Source organism: Anolis carolinensis, chromosome 2 (genome assembly GCF_035594765.1).
Source record: "Anolis carolinensis isolate JA03-04 chromosome 2, rAnoCar3.1.pri, whole genome shotgun sequence".
NCBI classification, from domain to species: domain Eukaryota; kingdom Metazoa; phylum Chordata; class Lepidosauria; order Squamata; family Dactyloidae; genus Anolis; species Anolis carolinensis.
The window spans coordinates 240,731,312-240,745,944 of record NC_085842.1 but is presented as its reverse complement, the minus strand read 5'-3'; the positions used below and the strand labels follow the sequence as shown (position 1 = coordinate 240,745,944).

General features: G+C 39.3%; 1 protein-coding gene across 1 annotated transcript; it reads left to right on the top strand.

Annotated features, from left to right (window-relative positions):
* The first annotated feature begins 1,711 nt into the window (after positions 1-1,711).
* Positions 1,712-11,261, top strand: mlana (melan-A). The gene is made up of 5 exons (XM_003216494.4): positions 1,712-1,815; positions 5,351-5,445; positions 6,995-7,091; positions 8,802-8,906; positions 10,926-11,261. Exons 2-5 carry the CDS (start codon positions 5,372-5,374, stop codon positions 10,992-10,994), a joined length of 345 nt encoding a protein of 114 aa, XP_003216542.1. The 5' UTR covers positions 1,712-1,815; positions 5,351-5,371; the 3' UTR covers positions 10,995-11,261.
* The last annotated feature ends 3,372 nt before the right edge of the window (positions 11,262-14,633 follow it).

The following is a 14,633-nucleotide window of genomic DNA, read 5'->3' as shown; positions in this document are numbered from 1 at the left end:
TGTCCTCGAAGTTTTCGAGGCTAATTTAGTCCGGAAAATCGGGGGACTGCTGCCTGGACTGAAATCCAGACAGCGGAAATAGTGGATTTATCCCACGCCTTCCAAGAAGCTGTGGAATAAACCCACTATCAAATTAATTCACCACAAATCAGGGTTTTTCTGGTTTGTGGTGAATTAATTCGTGTTCTTAGGAGCCCGGGTGGTGAAGTGTGTTAAAGCACTGAGCTGCTGAACTTGCAGACCAAAAGGTCCCAGGTTCAAATCCCGGGAGCGGAGTGAGCGCCCCCTGTTAGCTCCAGCTTCTGCCAACCTAGCAGTTCGAAAACATGCCAATGTGATAAGATCAATAGGTACTGCTCCGGCGGGAAGGTAATGGCGCTCCATGCAGTCATGCCAGCCACATGACCTTGGAGGTGTCTACGGACAACGCCGGCTCTTCGGCTTAGAAATAGAGATGAGCACCAACCCCCAGAGTCAGACATGACTGGACTTAACGTCAGGGGAAACCTTTACCTAATTCGTGTTTTACACAGATGTCATCTAGACAGGCCCCTTTTTATTGCGGGAAGTCCCGCATTAAAGAGGCTGTCTGGATGCACCCTCTGTCCACTTAAATAATAATAACATAATAGTAATTTTATTTTTATACCCCGCCCATCTCCCCGAAGGGACTCGGGGCCAAGCCCAGGTCACAAACAATATAAAAACATAACAATAAAACAATCAATCAACAATAAAACAAGTCATAGGTCAAGATACAATAAATATACTATGATAAAATCCTGGGTCGGCTCTAAAAAAAGAACTGGGCCAAAAAAGTGCAATTAGTGTCAGATTCAATCAGGGTGAGGTAGATCCCAGAACTATTGTCCCGTTAAAGTGCTGGCGAAGGCATACACTATGGCCTGCTAAAGGAATAGGGTATAATAAATGAGATAAGCAACAGGTCAATCCATTACTATGGAGATCAGTCACCAAAGGCCTGTTGGAAGAGCCAAGTTTTCAGGCTCTTCCGAAAGGTGAGGAGGGTAGGGGCCTGCCTGATCTCCCTGGGGAGAGAGTTCCAGAGCCACTATTTCCGCTGTCTGGATTGCAGTCCAGACAGCAGTCCCCCGATTTTCCGGACTAAACATTATGCCTAATGATTTTCGACATCAGAGCTTAAAAGAATTACCATTTTGGGCGTATCAACGTGACAGATTGTTGCCAACCAACATGGCCATATTGACTAGAGGATTATGGCATTTATAATCCCCCCCCCAAAAAAACCCCCTCCATAATGGTTCCAAGCTCTGATTAGAGATCAACCTGCTTATATAAATAAATATTGAGGAGAGGTGTAAGATAAGATAATGAAAGATCATGAGTATAGACTTTGGAGTGAAGGCAAAAGAAAACAAAGATTCCATGAACTGGCCTTTCTATAAGAAGAGATCAATTGGAGAAATTGACCTTTCCATTGGGAAAGATGAGAACAACATGAACTCTGTATTCTTCACATAAATCAGTTGGAAAAGCCACCTTTCCTCCAGGAATACCTAGAAATTCAGAGCTAAACTATCATGCTACCAGGGGAAGTGAAGGGGCAACAGGGATGGGGGAATCTAAAAGAACAGAAGCTTTCCCTTGGGACTTAGCATTTTACGCCAATTAGCATGATCAAAAGCTGGGTGCCAGGAATTCAGACTCGTGATAGTCATGAGCGCTTGCTTGTCCATAAGGGAAACGTGAAAAAAAGTTTGCAAAAAAGATTGGGGAGGGGGGAATCTTGTGATACTTTTAGCTCTCAGCCATAGTCTGGATCTGTGTAAGTAGGTAAGTCATAAATTCCTTGCTCTTGATTTCTGTAGTAAATTAAGATTTTGCTTTGCTAGTGTTTCCTTGACTCTGAAAGATGTATTAAATGAAGAAATGCATTTCTATTCTTGTGTTGTTTAAAAAAATTTTTTCACACTGAATGGGTTTGTGTGTGTTTTCTGTATTCATACCAGAAGTTGGAGTGGTGATGCTTACTGGAAATTGGAGATCGTGACTGCATAAAGGATGTTCAAATCTCATTGCATTTAATCAGATTTAAGTCATGTAACGGCGGTTAAGATCGTGGCCAATATGTTTATCTGTGCATTTTTGAGAGCGAAGTCACGGAAATCAGATTAAACCATTCAATTTGATTTGATATGGGTGTTTTATTTTCTTTGGCCATTTAAACAAATGACACACATATTAGAAAGTCTTGATTGTGGGATTAGAAAAAACATAAGACGATTGCAGGGCAGGAAGAACTTAAAACTGCATAGACTGAATATAATAGATATTCCTTTATCCCATTCGCAGAGCTATGCTGTAGTCATCACACATCACAACAAAACCCAATAAAGTTTTCAAAATGTATGCTGTTCCAGCATTTTTATTTTTCTAGATGATAAATAATGAAGTTCTGTATTTGGAGACCATTTTATTTCCAGACAGTTATTTAAAGACTGACATTTTATTTTAATGTGTACTGTGTATGTGCAATTTTGCTCTACAAATGCTCTTCCAATTCCTGGATGAAAATGAGTTACTATTACATTTATTTGATTCTAATTGTAAGAGGCATGCAAATTTTAGTAACACCAACAGAAAAAAAGCTTTATTTTAAAAAGATAAAAAAAATCACCCGCAGTTCTCAGACGCACACCCCCCCCCCTTTTTAGAGAAGCGTATATGGGGGAATTGCTGGGTTGCTGTGAGTTTTCCGGGCTGTATGGCCATGTTCTAGAAGTATTGTCTCCTGATGTTTTGTCCACATCTATGGCAGGCATCCTCAGAGGTTGTGAGGTCTGTTGGAAACTAGGCAAGTGGGGTTTATATATCTGTGGAAGGTCCAGGGTGGGAGAAAGAACTCTTGTCTGTTTGAGGCAAGTGTGAATATTGCAATTGGCCACCTTGATTAACATTGAATGGCCTTGCAGATTCAAAGCCTGGCTGCTTCCTGCCTGGGGGGATACTCTGTTTTCTGAGTGTTGTTCTTGATTTACTGTCCTGACTTTAGAGTTTATTCATACTAGTAGACAGATTTTGTTCATTTTCATGGTTTCCTCCTTTCTGTTGAAATTGTTGATATGTGTGGTCTGGCATGGTGGTTGTTAGAGTGGACCAAACATAGGAATTCCAGATATGAATCACTCAGGATAGGCTAACAACTCCCAACAAAGGATCCCCCCGTGCTCTTGCTGCTTGATTTGCAACAGTAGTGAAGGCAAAACCTGTGACATCTTCTGTATAAAAACAGTTAGGTTATAGAAGATTTAATGCCATGTCAAAATTTCAATTACTTTTGGTAGTACACATCTTGTTTCACTTGTGTGTGTACAAGTCTAATAGAAATGCTACTGTGCTTAAAAACAAAAGCATCCACTCTCCATACATTTTTTAGAAAGGGAAAAGTGTGTGAAATCCCCTCAGGGGAGAGTTCCTCTGCTTTGCTATACTTCTCCAACTTAAAATATTTTATTTCCCTTACATAAGTATATATATGACCTTTTAATGTGATCAATGTGAAAAAATGGGATTGAACTTTGAATTGAACTTTGCCAACACTTCTTTTTAGGCCAATGGCTGTCTCTGTAGCCAGAATCCTGTTGCTGGCCAATGCTGATGTAACCTCCAGTTACATAGATACTGTAGGCTATATTTTGGATGAAGGAAATGGCAAAATCAGCTCTTTGTCTTCCTTGCCTAAGAGAACCCTATGAAAGTCATGGGATCTCCATAAGTTGACAGGTTCATACACATCATACACAAAAAGATTAATCATTATTGCGTAAGAAGGCATTCAGTACCTCCTTGCACATGCCTTTTCCCAGGTACATAAGGCCAATCTAGACAACTCCTGAGCATACAATTGCTCTTGACTACAAATGGACCAGAAGGATGTACCTGGTTGCCCTTGCACATCACTAAAAAAGAGCTGTCCTAGGGATAGAAGACTGTTCCTTTACAACCTATTAATGGTTGTGGTCATTGACTGAGAATGATAGCATAGGGCAGTTGGCTGTGATCCACTAAGATATTGGGGTGTAGTTATTCTGTAGAAATGCAATTGGACATGACTTTAACTGCCATAGCTCAGTGCTCCAGAATCATGGGAGTTGCAGTTTCACAAGGTTTTGGCTTTCTTTGCCAAAAAGTGCTGGTGCCTCACCAAACTACATTGCCCATAATTGCATAGCATTGAGCAATGGCAGTTAAAGGGATATCAAATTGCATTAATTCTACAGTGTAGAGCCGTGGTTCCCAACCTTTTTTTTGACCAGGGAACACTTTATCAGGGACCACTTTGACCAGGGACCACTCTCAACGTTAGTACCAAAAGGGTTACGAATCAGTTTTTAGTCAACTTTAGATTTGGTTTAGTTATTTGGGGTGCTGATTCAGAAAATTGCATTGGATAGAACACATCAGCTCTAGTTTCTGATACAAAACATATGCCATCCAGTAGTTGCCACCTGCTCGCTCACAGAAAACCATATTTAATAATCTAGAGTTGATATGGTCTATCCAATGCAATTTTCTAAATCAGTACCTCAAATAATCCCAGGAACAGGCCTAAAAATGAAGATACCAAGGCGCCCCGGTTCCAGGCAACTCATGGAACAGCTCTGCTGAGGGGGAGGGAGGAAGAGGAGAAGCAACAGTCAGGAGGCTTGTTGTCATGCCTTTTGTGGGTAGTCAGCCACTCCCTGCCCCCCAACATCCCCATTGCCTCAACACTATAAGAGAGTTTTGCAAGACCAGTTGCTCTCGTTGCAACGGTGTAGTAACAATGAGGCCACGGGCCATATTTTAGTTCTTGGAACCACTGATGGTCCAAGGACTACAGGTTGGGAACCACTGGTGTAGAGTCTTTGTCTATGAAATCATAATATGTATCAATCTAATTTTTGTCTAATTTAACTGGCTCACAGAAAGGAGCTCTCTGGCATCAAAGACAGTGTCAGTGTCAGAACGTGGCATGAGTATAATTTAACATAAACTATTTTTGCAGATGAGATTAATCTCTACATTGTTGCTCTTCTCAAATCTCAGAATAAAAATTTGCTGTTATCTGCCTTCAAGTCAATTCTGACTTAACGGTGATTTTATCATAAGGTTTTCTTGGCAAGGTTTATGATGATTTCTCCTTAAATAAAAAGAGACAGAAATTTTGCTACAAGTGGATAGATAAAACTGCAGGTACCAATCCAGTATTTAGGGGTCATACTACGATATGTGCTGCTGCATAGAGATCTTGTTTTCTGTCTTGCATATGAAGAATACTATGGGATTGTATTGTATGAAATGGTTATTAACTTTGTTCACTTTGTAGGTGTGCCCTCTACCAAACAAAATGCCCAAAGGAGATCATTATTTGGATGGCAGCTTTGGTCGAGGGAAGAGATTCACTTCGCTTTCAACAGAAGAGTAAGTATTGCATCAATTTTAAACTTTAAAACACCTTCCTGTTTGGTTTCAAATATGATTTTCTTCCTCTTAATCCATACTGAATTCTTCTTTAACAGAAAATTATCATTTTAATAGAAAACATTATTTCTTTAACAAATAGTCTGGTTATCAGAGGCAAAAATAACACAGAATCATAGATAGTTCCTTATGTGTGAATGTAACTTATGGCAAACCCATGAAACCATAGGGTTTTCTCAGGCAAGTATTGTGGATAACTAGGACCATGGATAAAAGGATCCATGCCCAGTGAGCGCAAGCTAAATCATATGGGCCAGGACAGAGAAACACCCACCAGGTTGAAGACAAGCCACAGAGGCTTATTCAAATTGACCAAAAGGGATGGAAGTACAAGCAGATGCCTCAAAGTGTACAAGTATAAAACATACAGAGGAAGCAAGACTTCTTATACAGTTTGACAGCAATTCAAAACTCCTGCTTCTTTCCCTGATTGGTTGAGAGGGGCCAGTCTGGATCTGTGCTCTGATTGGCTGAGAGCACTGCTGACATTGCCGCCTCCAGGCAGGGATTCCCTTTTGAGGGGAAATGGCAACCAGGGATTTGGCGGCCAGGGAATTTTATTTTATTTATTGCATCACTTCTACCCCGCCCTTCTCACCCATTAGGGGACTCAGGGCGGCTTACAATACAAACAGATACATCAGAAAAACAGTTTACATCAGATTTAAAAGCCTTTCAAAATTAAAAAAATTAAAATTAAAATTAAAATATATATTAAAAACCTGCATAATTGTACATCAATTCAAAACCACTGAGTTCAACATAGCCACAGGTCTAGGATAAAAACTATCCTTCAGTCTGTTTGTCCTTGTCTTTGTCGCCTTGTACTGTCTGCCAAATGACAAGAATTCAGAAAAATAATATGCCAGGTGATATAGATTCCCAAGAATGCCCTGAGCTTTCTTAAGGCAGCGGGAATTATAACGTTCTTCCAATGAGAGGAGAGGGCAGCCAATGATTCACTGTGTAGAAGTGAAATTCCAAAACACATCTGGCCCGAAGTAATTCGGAAAAAGGCTCGCACCAGATGAAAACAGTTTAAAACAGCAAACGGAAACCAGAGTAAAACATTGCATGGCCTTAGCTGGTGGGACATATCGTGGCTCAACAACATAAGGAATACTCAGAGGTTGATTTGTCAATGGGAGAAATGACAGGTTTACTGAGAAACAGTACAAGAAGCCCTAAATGAATACCTGAAAAACTGGATAAGTTCAAGCACCTATATTGGTTCTGCAGATATGGGAATTATACTGTTGATTAAAAAGGAGACATCATGTATTATGGCTTGTTATCATATCAAGTTTTCTATTTAAATAAAAAAAATTATATCTGTACGTTGGTTAGACCTAAACATCATAAGTATGTTAGTGACACTGTATAGGCGATTTCAGTATTGTACGCTTATGCCCAGTCTAATGTTTGCAAAGACTGAAGGCATCTCTAGAAATATGTGTTTTCCATAATTATTTTCTTTTCTTTTTTACAGGGCTGCAGGTATTGGACTTCTTGTTGTGGTTCTTGCAGCTTTATTGCTCATTGGATGTTGGTATTATAAAAAGCGCAGGGGTTATAGAAACCTTTTGGTAAGGATACACTGGCTTACTACTGCCCTGTTTAGGATTGTATTTATTGTTATAGTTGGCCTGCTAGACTCACCAGGTTTGGACAGTGCCTAATTTTAAGGAAAACATGCTGACACTCAAGTATTCTCATTAAAATCTATCTTTTCTGATCCTGAAGTCATTAAGCACTGGTGCATAAGAACACTTAGGTCCTCATCCCACAAGGCAGGGGAGGGTTAATAATAATAATAATAATTTTATTCTTATATCCCGCCCCATCTCCCCGGAGGGACTCGGGGCGGCTTACATGGGGCCATGCCCAGACACGACAGCACAAATCAGATAAAACATTAAACTGAGCAGTAAAACTTCAACATGATTAAAAACAGTCATAAGACAGGGTTCGTCTTCTTTGCATAGTATTCCGTGACATTCCATCTTTAAAGACGTAGAATTTATTCACTTCCGCCTGTTTCTAGTTCAACCATCAATTTCAGTTCCCATCACACAGCCTCCCATTTCAAGACCAGCACAATATTAAACCACTTCTCTCAATAGGATCTGCTCCATCCTCTCTGAATCCCTACTCTCAAGGAGACCAGCACACTTCTTTCAATTGGACCCACACCATCTTTAAACCACTAATGGTGATAGAAGAAGAATCAAGGGTCATTATCAGAGTGCCCACATGAACACCCTGAAACATCACAAAAAGGAGTGTAAATGGACAATTCCACTACTTCCTATCCCAAAGAAAAAAAAATCCTGTTTTTAAGCATTTCTACGTGCAGAAAGAGGATTCCTGTTCACCTTTCAATCCTCCCGTTTCTACACTTGGCAGTGACAGAATCCCATGGGCAACCCATTGATAGGATCTGTGGTATTCAGTCTTTAAAGTGTGTAGAAATGGAGGAAAACCTCTGTCTGACAAGGTCCTTAGTGATTAATAATCATTAATTATGAGGCAAACATAATTCTGCTCAGTGGGGCTCCAATATGCCTTCATTTTATATATTCATGCATTAAACCTTGACATGTGAAAGAAGATGCTAGAGCTGAGTCCTGGCAAATTTTAAACCTTTGGTGGAGTTATGCAAATAAAAGTGTTCTGCATGAATATAGTGGATCGTGTCACCAAAAAAACTGACTTATTGAGTACATTTATTTCTTGCCTTTCCACTTTCCTGCCTTTCCCCTATCACATAAGTTGAACATGAGGGTTGCAGTTGCCTCCCATTCAGACATACACAAACCTGTTTAGCTTCAGCAGAGGGCATGTAATACCATGTCAGAACAAGGAAATTCCCACTTTCATATATAATATGAAGAGGGCACCCCTATGTGCTCCTCACCTGCACTGCTGGATAAGTGCAGAAAAGAAATGGAAAGGACATTCTGGAAAATGTAATTTTGAATCTGGTATTAGAGACAGAGAGAAGCAATAAACACAGGTGCAATTTGTCATTTGCTATCAAGTCAACATCCACTTTTTGCAACACTATGAATGGGAGGTCTCCAAGAACCTCAGTCGTTAACTGCCCTGCTCAGATCTTGAAAACAGAGGGCCTGAGTGCTTAAACCAATACATCGATGCTGTGGCCTGTCCACTTTACTGAGCATGATTGTATTTTCTCTAGATGTAAGACTCGTGTGCAAAACAATCAATTTTGCCCTCATTTTTGTTTTCCTTTGCCTTTCTCTTCCTTTCTCTCTGTTCTGCCTGTGAAATAGAGTAAGAACTTCAAAATGACCACTATGAAGACATCAGAAGGTAAAAGTGCCTTACTGGGTTCCAAGCTGTCTCTGCAGGAATACAACAGCAACTATACCCAGGCGGTAAGAGAACTATTTCTCCTTATATCTAGTCAAGCTGTTTCAGATGGCCAAAGTGTGCAGTTCTGCCAAAAGCCAGATGCCCTTCTGTTAGAGAGGCAGATAGAGCTTTACAGTTAGGACTTCATCAGATTACACCAGGAAGTGTTCAGAAGAAAAGAGTTCAGTCTAACTCCATTTCGTTTTTCCCCTACCTTTTAATCACACTGTTTAGTGCACTCAGTTGTCTTGCGTATTTTTCAATGAAGAGGTTTCCACACTGTAGACATTTGGCTCTGCCCACCATCCCTCTCAGTGCTTTTTGGTACTTCCATTCCCACAATTCCCAAGAGCAGGGAGGGAGGGAGAGAAAAGGGATGGGAGGGAAACCCATTTGGTACGGCAACAGCACTGGCCCTCCCAACACAGACAAATCATGAAAGGAAGGAATAAAGGTACCCTAAAAGGCTGTTTTATTTTTTTGCAAGTAGAAGCATTATGAGGTAGCTTACAACCAAACCTTCCTGCTTGGGGAGCAAAAGGAAATTGCCCAAAAACATTTATTTTGACTCCTCCCCCAATTTCTCCTCCCACAAATTGGATGATCCTAACCTGAGAGCAACGAGTCTGCTTCATTAGAAATTTGGCAAAACATCCGGAGTTTTGAGGAAAAATCCATCCTCACCTCTTCCTGATATATTGGAAAAAATGCTGCCCTCAATGTTTCTAGACTCAAAAACTACATTTTAATCAAAATGTATGTGGTGAACCCAGTGGAATAACAGATTTTAAGTGAAGAAGTTATGTCATGAAGTGGTTAAGAGTGAACTGCCTTTTCTAGCATGCTCCCCCTATGAAAGATTGAAGGTTGAGGTTATCTGATTCTCTAGAAAATGTCTTGCACAAAATCTTAAATTATGATTGAATTCTTAGAAAGTGTAGCTAAATTAAACTCTTCTTAAACGTTTGCACTGGAGGACATACGATAGTTCTTTGTGTGCCCTCTCAGAAAATGCACTATGTTAAAAATTCAAGGATATTGTGAAGGCGTGTGCTTAAGTTTTATGAGAACCCAGGGAGTATTTTGATTGATAGGAGACTTCAAGGTTTCATTGTAAAAAATCAATCATTTTCAGTAAGGATGGGTCGTAGATCTTGTATCAGTTCATCAAACTGTTCTGATGGATCTTTCTCCCCAAAAGAGAAATTGTTGTTGCTTGAATGTGTGAACAGGAGGCAGCACTGTACATTTTTGGGAAGCAGAGCTGCTATATCTATGTATATTTGTGTATCTGATGTGATGTTGGCCTATTTGTGTGTTGTGTTGCTGCATGTTGCTATCTATTTTTTTCCCAGAATCCACTGTTGCATCTCTTGTATACAATGTGCTACTTTCACATTTATGTGCCTTACATTCCTGTACGTATATACTGCGTTTGATGTTACACATCTGCAGGGTTGATTTTTGTAGATTTGATTCTAATATTCTCTGTCTAGGGATCTCTAGTTTCTCCAGTGCAACTCTGTGGTCTACTTCCTCCAGAAGCTGACTATAGAGTCAAGCTGGAAGACCAAGAAATACCTAGAGATATGTTCTCTTGGGTACCATTTTTATTCAGATTTTTTTTACTTCTAAAGAATCTTGTGCCTTTAACTCCAGTGAATGTGGAAGGCTGGCTGTACATCACATGTTTTAAGCTTTATGCTAAGGTTTAAATGGAAAAACTTGTTTCCTTCTCTTTCTCCCCAACAGTTGTGATATGTAATACTGAAGGAAATTAACAAATTAACAATGCAACCAGGTTTTACATTGAGATTCAGACACATGTAAGTGGACTGGAGAAAGCAGGGCTACCTGTCCCTTCCTACCTGCAGCAGTCCCTTGAACATGTTTCCGGACATGATTAACTATTTTTCAAAGGTCTACTTCACCATGAACATGTCAGGAAACCTTTAAGAAAAAATACTAATGGAAGTAGTTAAAGTTTGTCAATATTTCTCTGATATGATTCTTTTCTTATCACCCAACTTTTATTAATGTAGGTGCCTGATGCTCCTCCGGCTTATGACAAGATCTCTACCAGCCCATTGCCACCACCTTATGCGCCATGAAAGAAGAACAAACTATTAAGTTCCCGTTTAATTGCATACATTGCCATTGATTTCTAGCAGTACTTAAATGCATATAATTATTCATAGTTCCAGAAACAGTTGCTGCTTAAGAAAGCCCAGTTGTTCCCTATTGTATGTGGTCTTTAAGATACTGATGTCACACCTGTGGCATCTTTGCTCTATTTGTATGGAATTATTTAACCTAATATTAATGGAAATTATATACAAAGAAAACTACCAAGCATAATAAATATTGGAGAACAAGAACCAGTGTTTCTGAAATCTATGATACTTTAAAGAGACAGTGGGCCCTTCTACACAGCCATATAACCCAGAATATCAAGGCAGAAAATCCCACAATATCTGCTTTGAACTGGGTTATCCGAGTCCACACTGCCATATATCCCAGTTCAAATCAGATGTGGGATTTCCTGCCTTGATCCACACCTCCTAGTCCAGAACTGCAAGTTGAATTAGACGTAAAGACAGCAAGACTTATCATACCATATTTATTCCATTCTAAGAGGCACTTTCCCTCCATATAAAATCTCTAAAAACAGGGTTCACCTTAGAATCATGGATGCTTTTTATGTAATATTTTTTCTGTTGGTGATACTGAACCGTCTGTGCATCTCACAATTGATTGAAGAAATATGGTAGAACCTGCTAACTCTGTAGAATTGTGTGTATATGAACTTCATGCTTATGCGTCAGTGGCTAATACTGAATGTATCCTCTGCCTTTGCACTTCAGTCCTAAACCATTTCATCCCAGTCTCCCCATCAGCCTGGCACTAGTTTTTGTCAATACAGTAGAGTCTCACTTATCCAACGTAAACGGGCTGGCAGAATGTTGGATAAGCGAATATGTTGGATAATAAGGAGGGATTAAGGAAAAGCCTATGAAACATCAAATTAGGTTATGATTTTACAAATTAAACACCAAAACATCATGTTATAAAACAAATTTGACAGAAAAAGTAGTTCAATGCGCAGTAATGCTATGTAGTAATTACTGTATTTACGAATTTAGCACCAAAATATCATGATGTATTGAAAACATTGACTACAAAAATGCATTGGATAATCCAGAACGTTGGATAAGCGAATGTTGGATAAGTGAGACTCTACTGTACTTGCTATCAAGTTAGTTTCAACTTATGGCACAATGTATCCCATCCTATTAAGAGAAAAGACCGCTACTAACATTTCAGAAAGAAAAGCTGGGTTGATGAAATTAAGTAGCTTATTCTTTTCAAATCACACTCATGAGTGATTTAGAACAACACAACCTCGACATATTCTTAAAATACAACTCAAACTAACTGATCATGGTAAAACAAAACAAGTCAAGTACAAACTACAATAAGCATTTTAAAAACTCCAGGTATTCATTTTGTCTACCAGACTGAAATGACAAAATAGGTTTTGAGTTTTGCCAGAAGGAGCCTAAAGCAAGAACAAAACGCAACACAGCGGGGAGTGTCAGCAGAGCTTAATGCTCTTATGAAGTCCATCTTCTCTTTCTTTTTCAGGAATTGTTGGTGACCTGATTCTGTTTGGTGTCTGATGCCATCACTTCTGGTATGGCTTGGATCTAACAGGGCCTTTCAAAAAAATAGCATAAGTAGATTCCATAACACACAAATAAAAATCAATTTTAATTTTTGAATACAGTAGACTCTCAGTTAACTGGCACCCAAAAGGATTGGAAGATAGAATCAGAGTCGGAAGAGACCTTGTGGGCCATCCAGTTCAACCCCCTGCCAAGCAGGAAAATCACATTCAAAGCACCTCCTACAGATGGCCATCCAGCCTCTGCTTAAAAGCCTCCAAAGAAGAGGCCTCCACCACACTCCGGGGCAGAGGGTTCCACTGCCAAACAGCTCTCACAGTGAGGAAGTTGAATCTCCTTTCCTGTAGTTTGAAGCCATTGTTCCCATCCTAGTCTGCAGGGCAGCAGAAAACAAGCTTGCTCCCTTCTCCCTATGACTTCTCCTCACATATTTATACATATTTATGACTATGTGTCTAAAATATAGAAAACTTGCTGATGAGTTCTTGTACAAAGTAAGTATAGGCACATGTATTTAGAGTGTGTTGAGCATCAAATATATTTTAGAATGGAAGAAAATGGGGATAAAGAAGAGTGATGGATATTAACTGGAAGATGGAAAGCCATTTTTATCTTTTATTCTTTTTTCTTGTTTTCTTGACAATTTATTCATTTTTCTCTTTTTTGTATTTCTCTTTTTCCTCTTTGTATTGAGTGTTTTGATTTTACGTATCTAGAAATGCATAAATAAGATATTTAAAAAATAAAAAGGGACCAAGCCTTCCACTGCTCTTGCTGGGTTTTCTTCAACCTTTATTGTTTTGGGTTTTCTAAAGATGGATGAATTTAGCTGCTTAGATTTTCACAGGCATTTGAATTAAAATGACATTTACAACAAGGGTAGCTCTGATATCAGAAGGATTTACAGAGTTCTGTGTAAATGGGGAATATTCAAATTTAGTATTCTGTGTCATTTGCTTACACTTCTGTAGGCGGTGGCTGGGATCGATGAAAATAGCATACATTCAGAAAACTAGGCAAGAAACTTGCAAATGTTCAGGACAGGGTATTTAATAATGAATGGCAAAGAGTTTAATTCACTGACCATTTAATGCCGTTTCAAACTGGTATTGAAGAAAGTGATTCTGCTGTGCAGATGATTCCATAGGAAATCCTGAAACCATCTTGAGGCCAAACCACTGGGCACTGATGTGCAACAGGGGCTTTCTTTCATATAGGATTTTGTTGTCTTGTCACTTGCATTAAATGGTCAGTATAGATGAGGCCCAAATTTGGAATACTGTTGGAAACATGCTGTCCTCCATAAGTTTTGATTTTCCACTGTTGGCTGTGCCAGTTATAGCTGCTAGAAGCTGTAGTTCAGCCACATTTGCACAATCCAAGCCCTACATCAGAGTTAACTTACATTTTATAGTCCTCTTCTTTCCCTTTCCCAGTTGTATTCATTACGGCAGGCTGGAGAACTCCTACTATCCCTAGGCAGCATAGCCAAAGGTGTAGAAAGGTGGAAATTGAAATTCAATGATATCTCTAGGACTGAGGTTGCCTGCCTCTGCTTTATTTCAAGTTTGGGGAGAAATGGAGATATAACTACAGTAAACTCTCAGTTAACAAGTACCCACAGGGATTGGTAGATGCCAGACAAATGTAGTTTATGGTTGCTTGAATGTTACTATTAAAAATAAGCCTATTATTATACACCATACTATAGTAAAGGTAAAGGTTTTTCCCTGACGTTAAGTCTAGTCGTGTCTCCGACTCTGGGGGTTGGTGCTCATCTCCATTTCTAAGCCAAAGAACCGGCGTTGTCCGTAGACACCTCCAAGGTCATGTGGCCGGCGTGACTTCATGGAGCGCTAAACTCTGTATTGACTTGATATTAAAACTGAAATACAGTAATTAAAAGCACATTAAGACAAATAAAGACAAACTTATCTTAATGTAACACTTTTACTGTCTTGTAAAAACAGCTTTTTATTTAAAATATTGTTTCTTCAATGTTTTTGCCAGTTGCTTGAGAATTCTGGTTGCTTGAGTTTCGGTTAATTGAAAATGTATTGCATC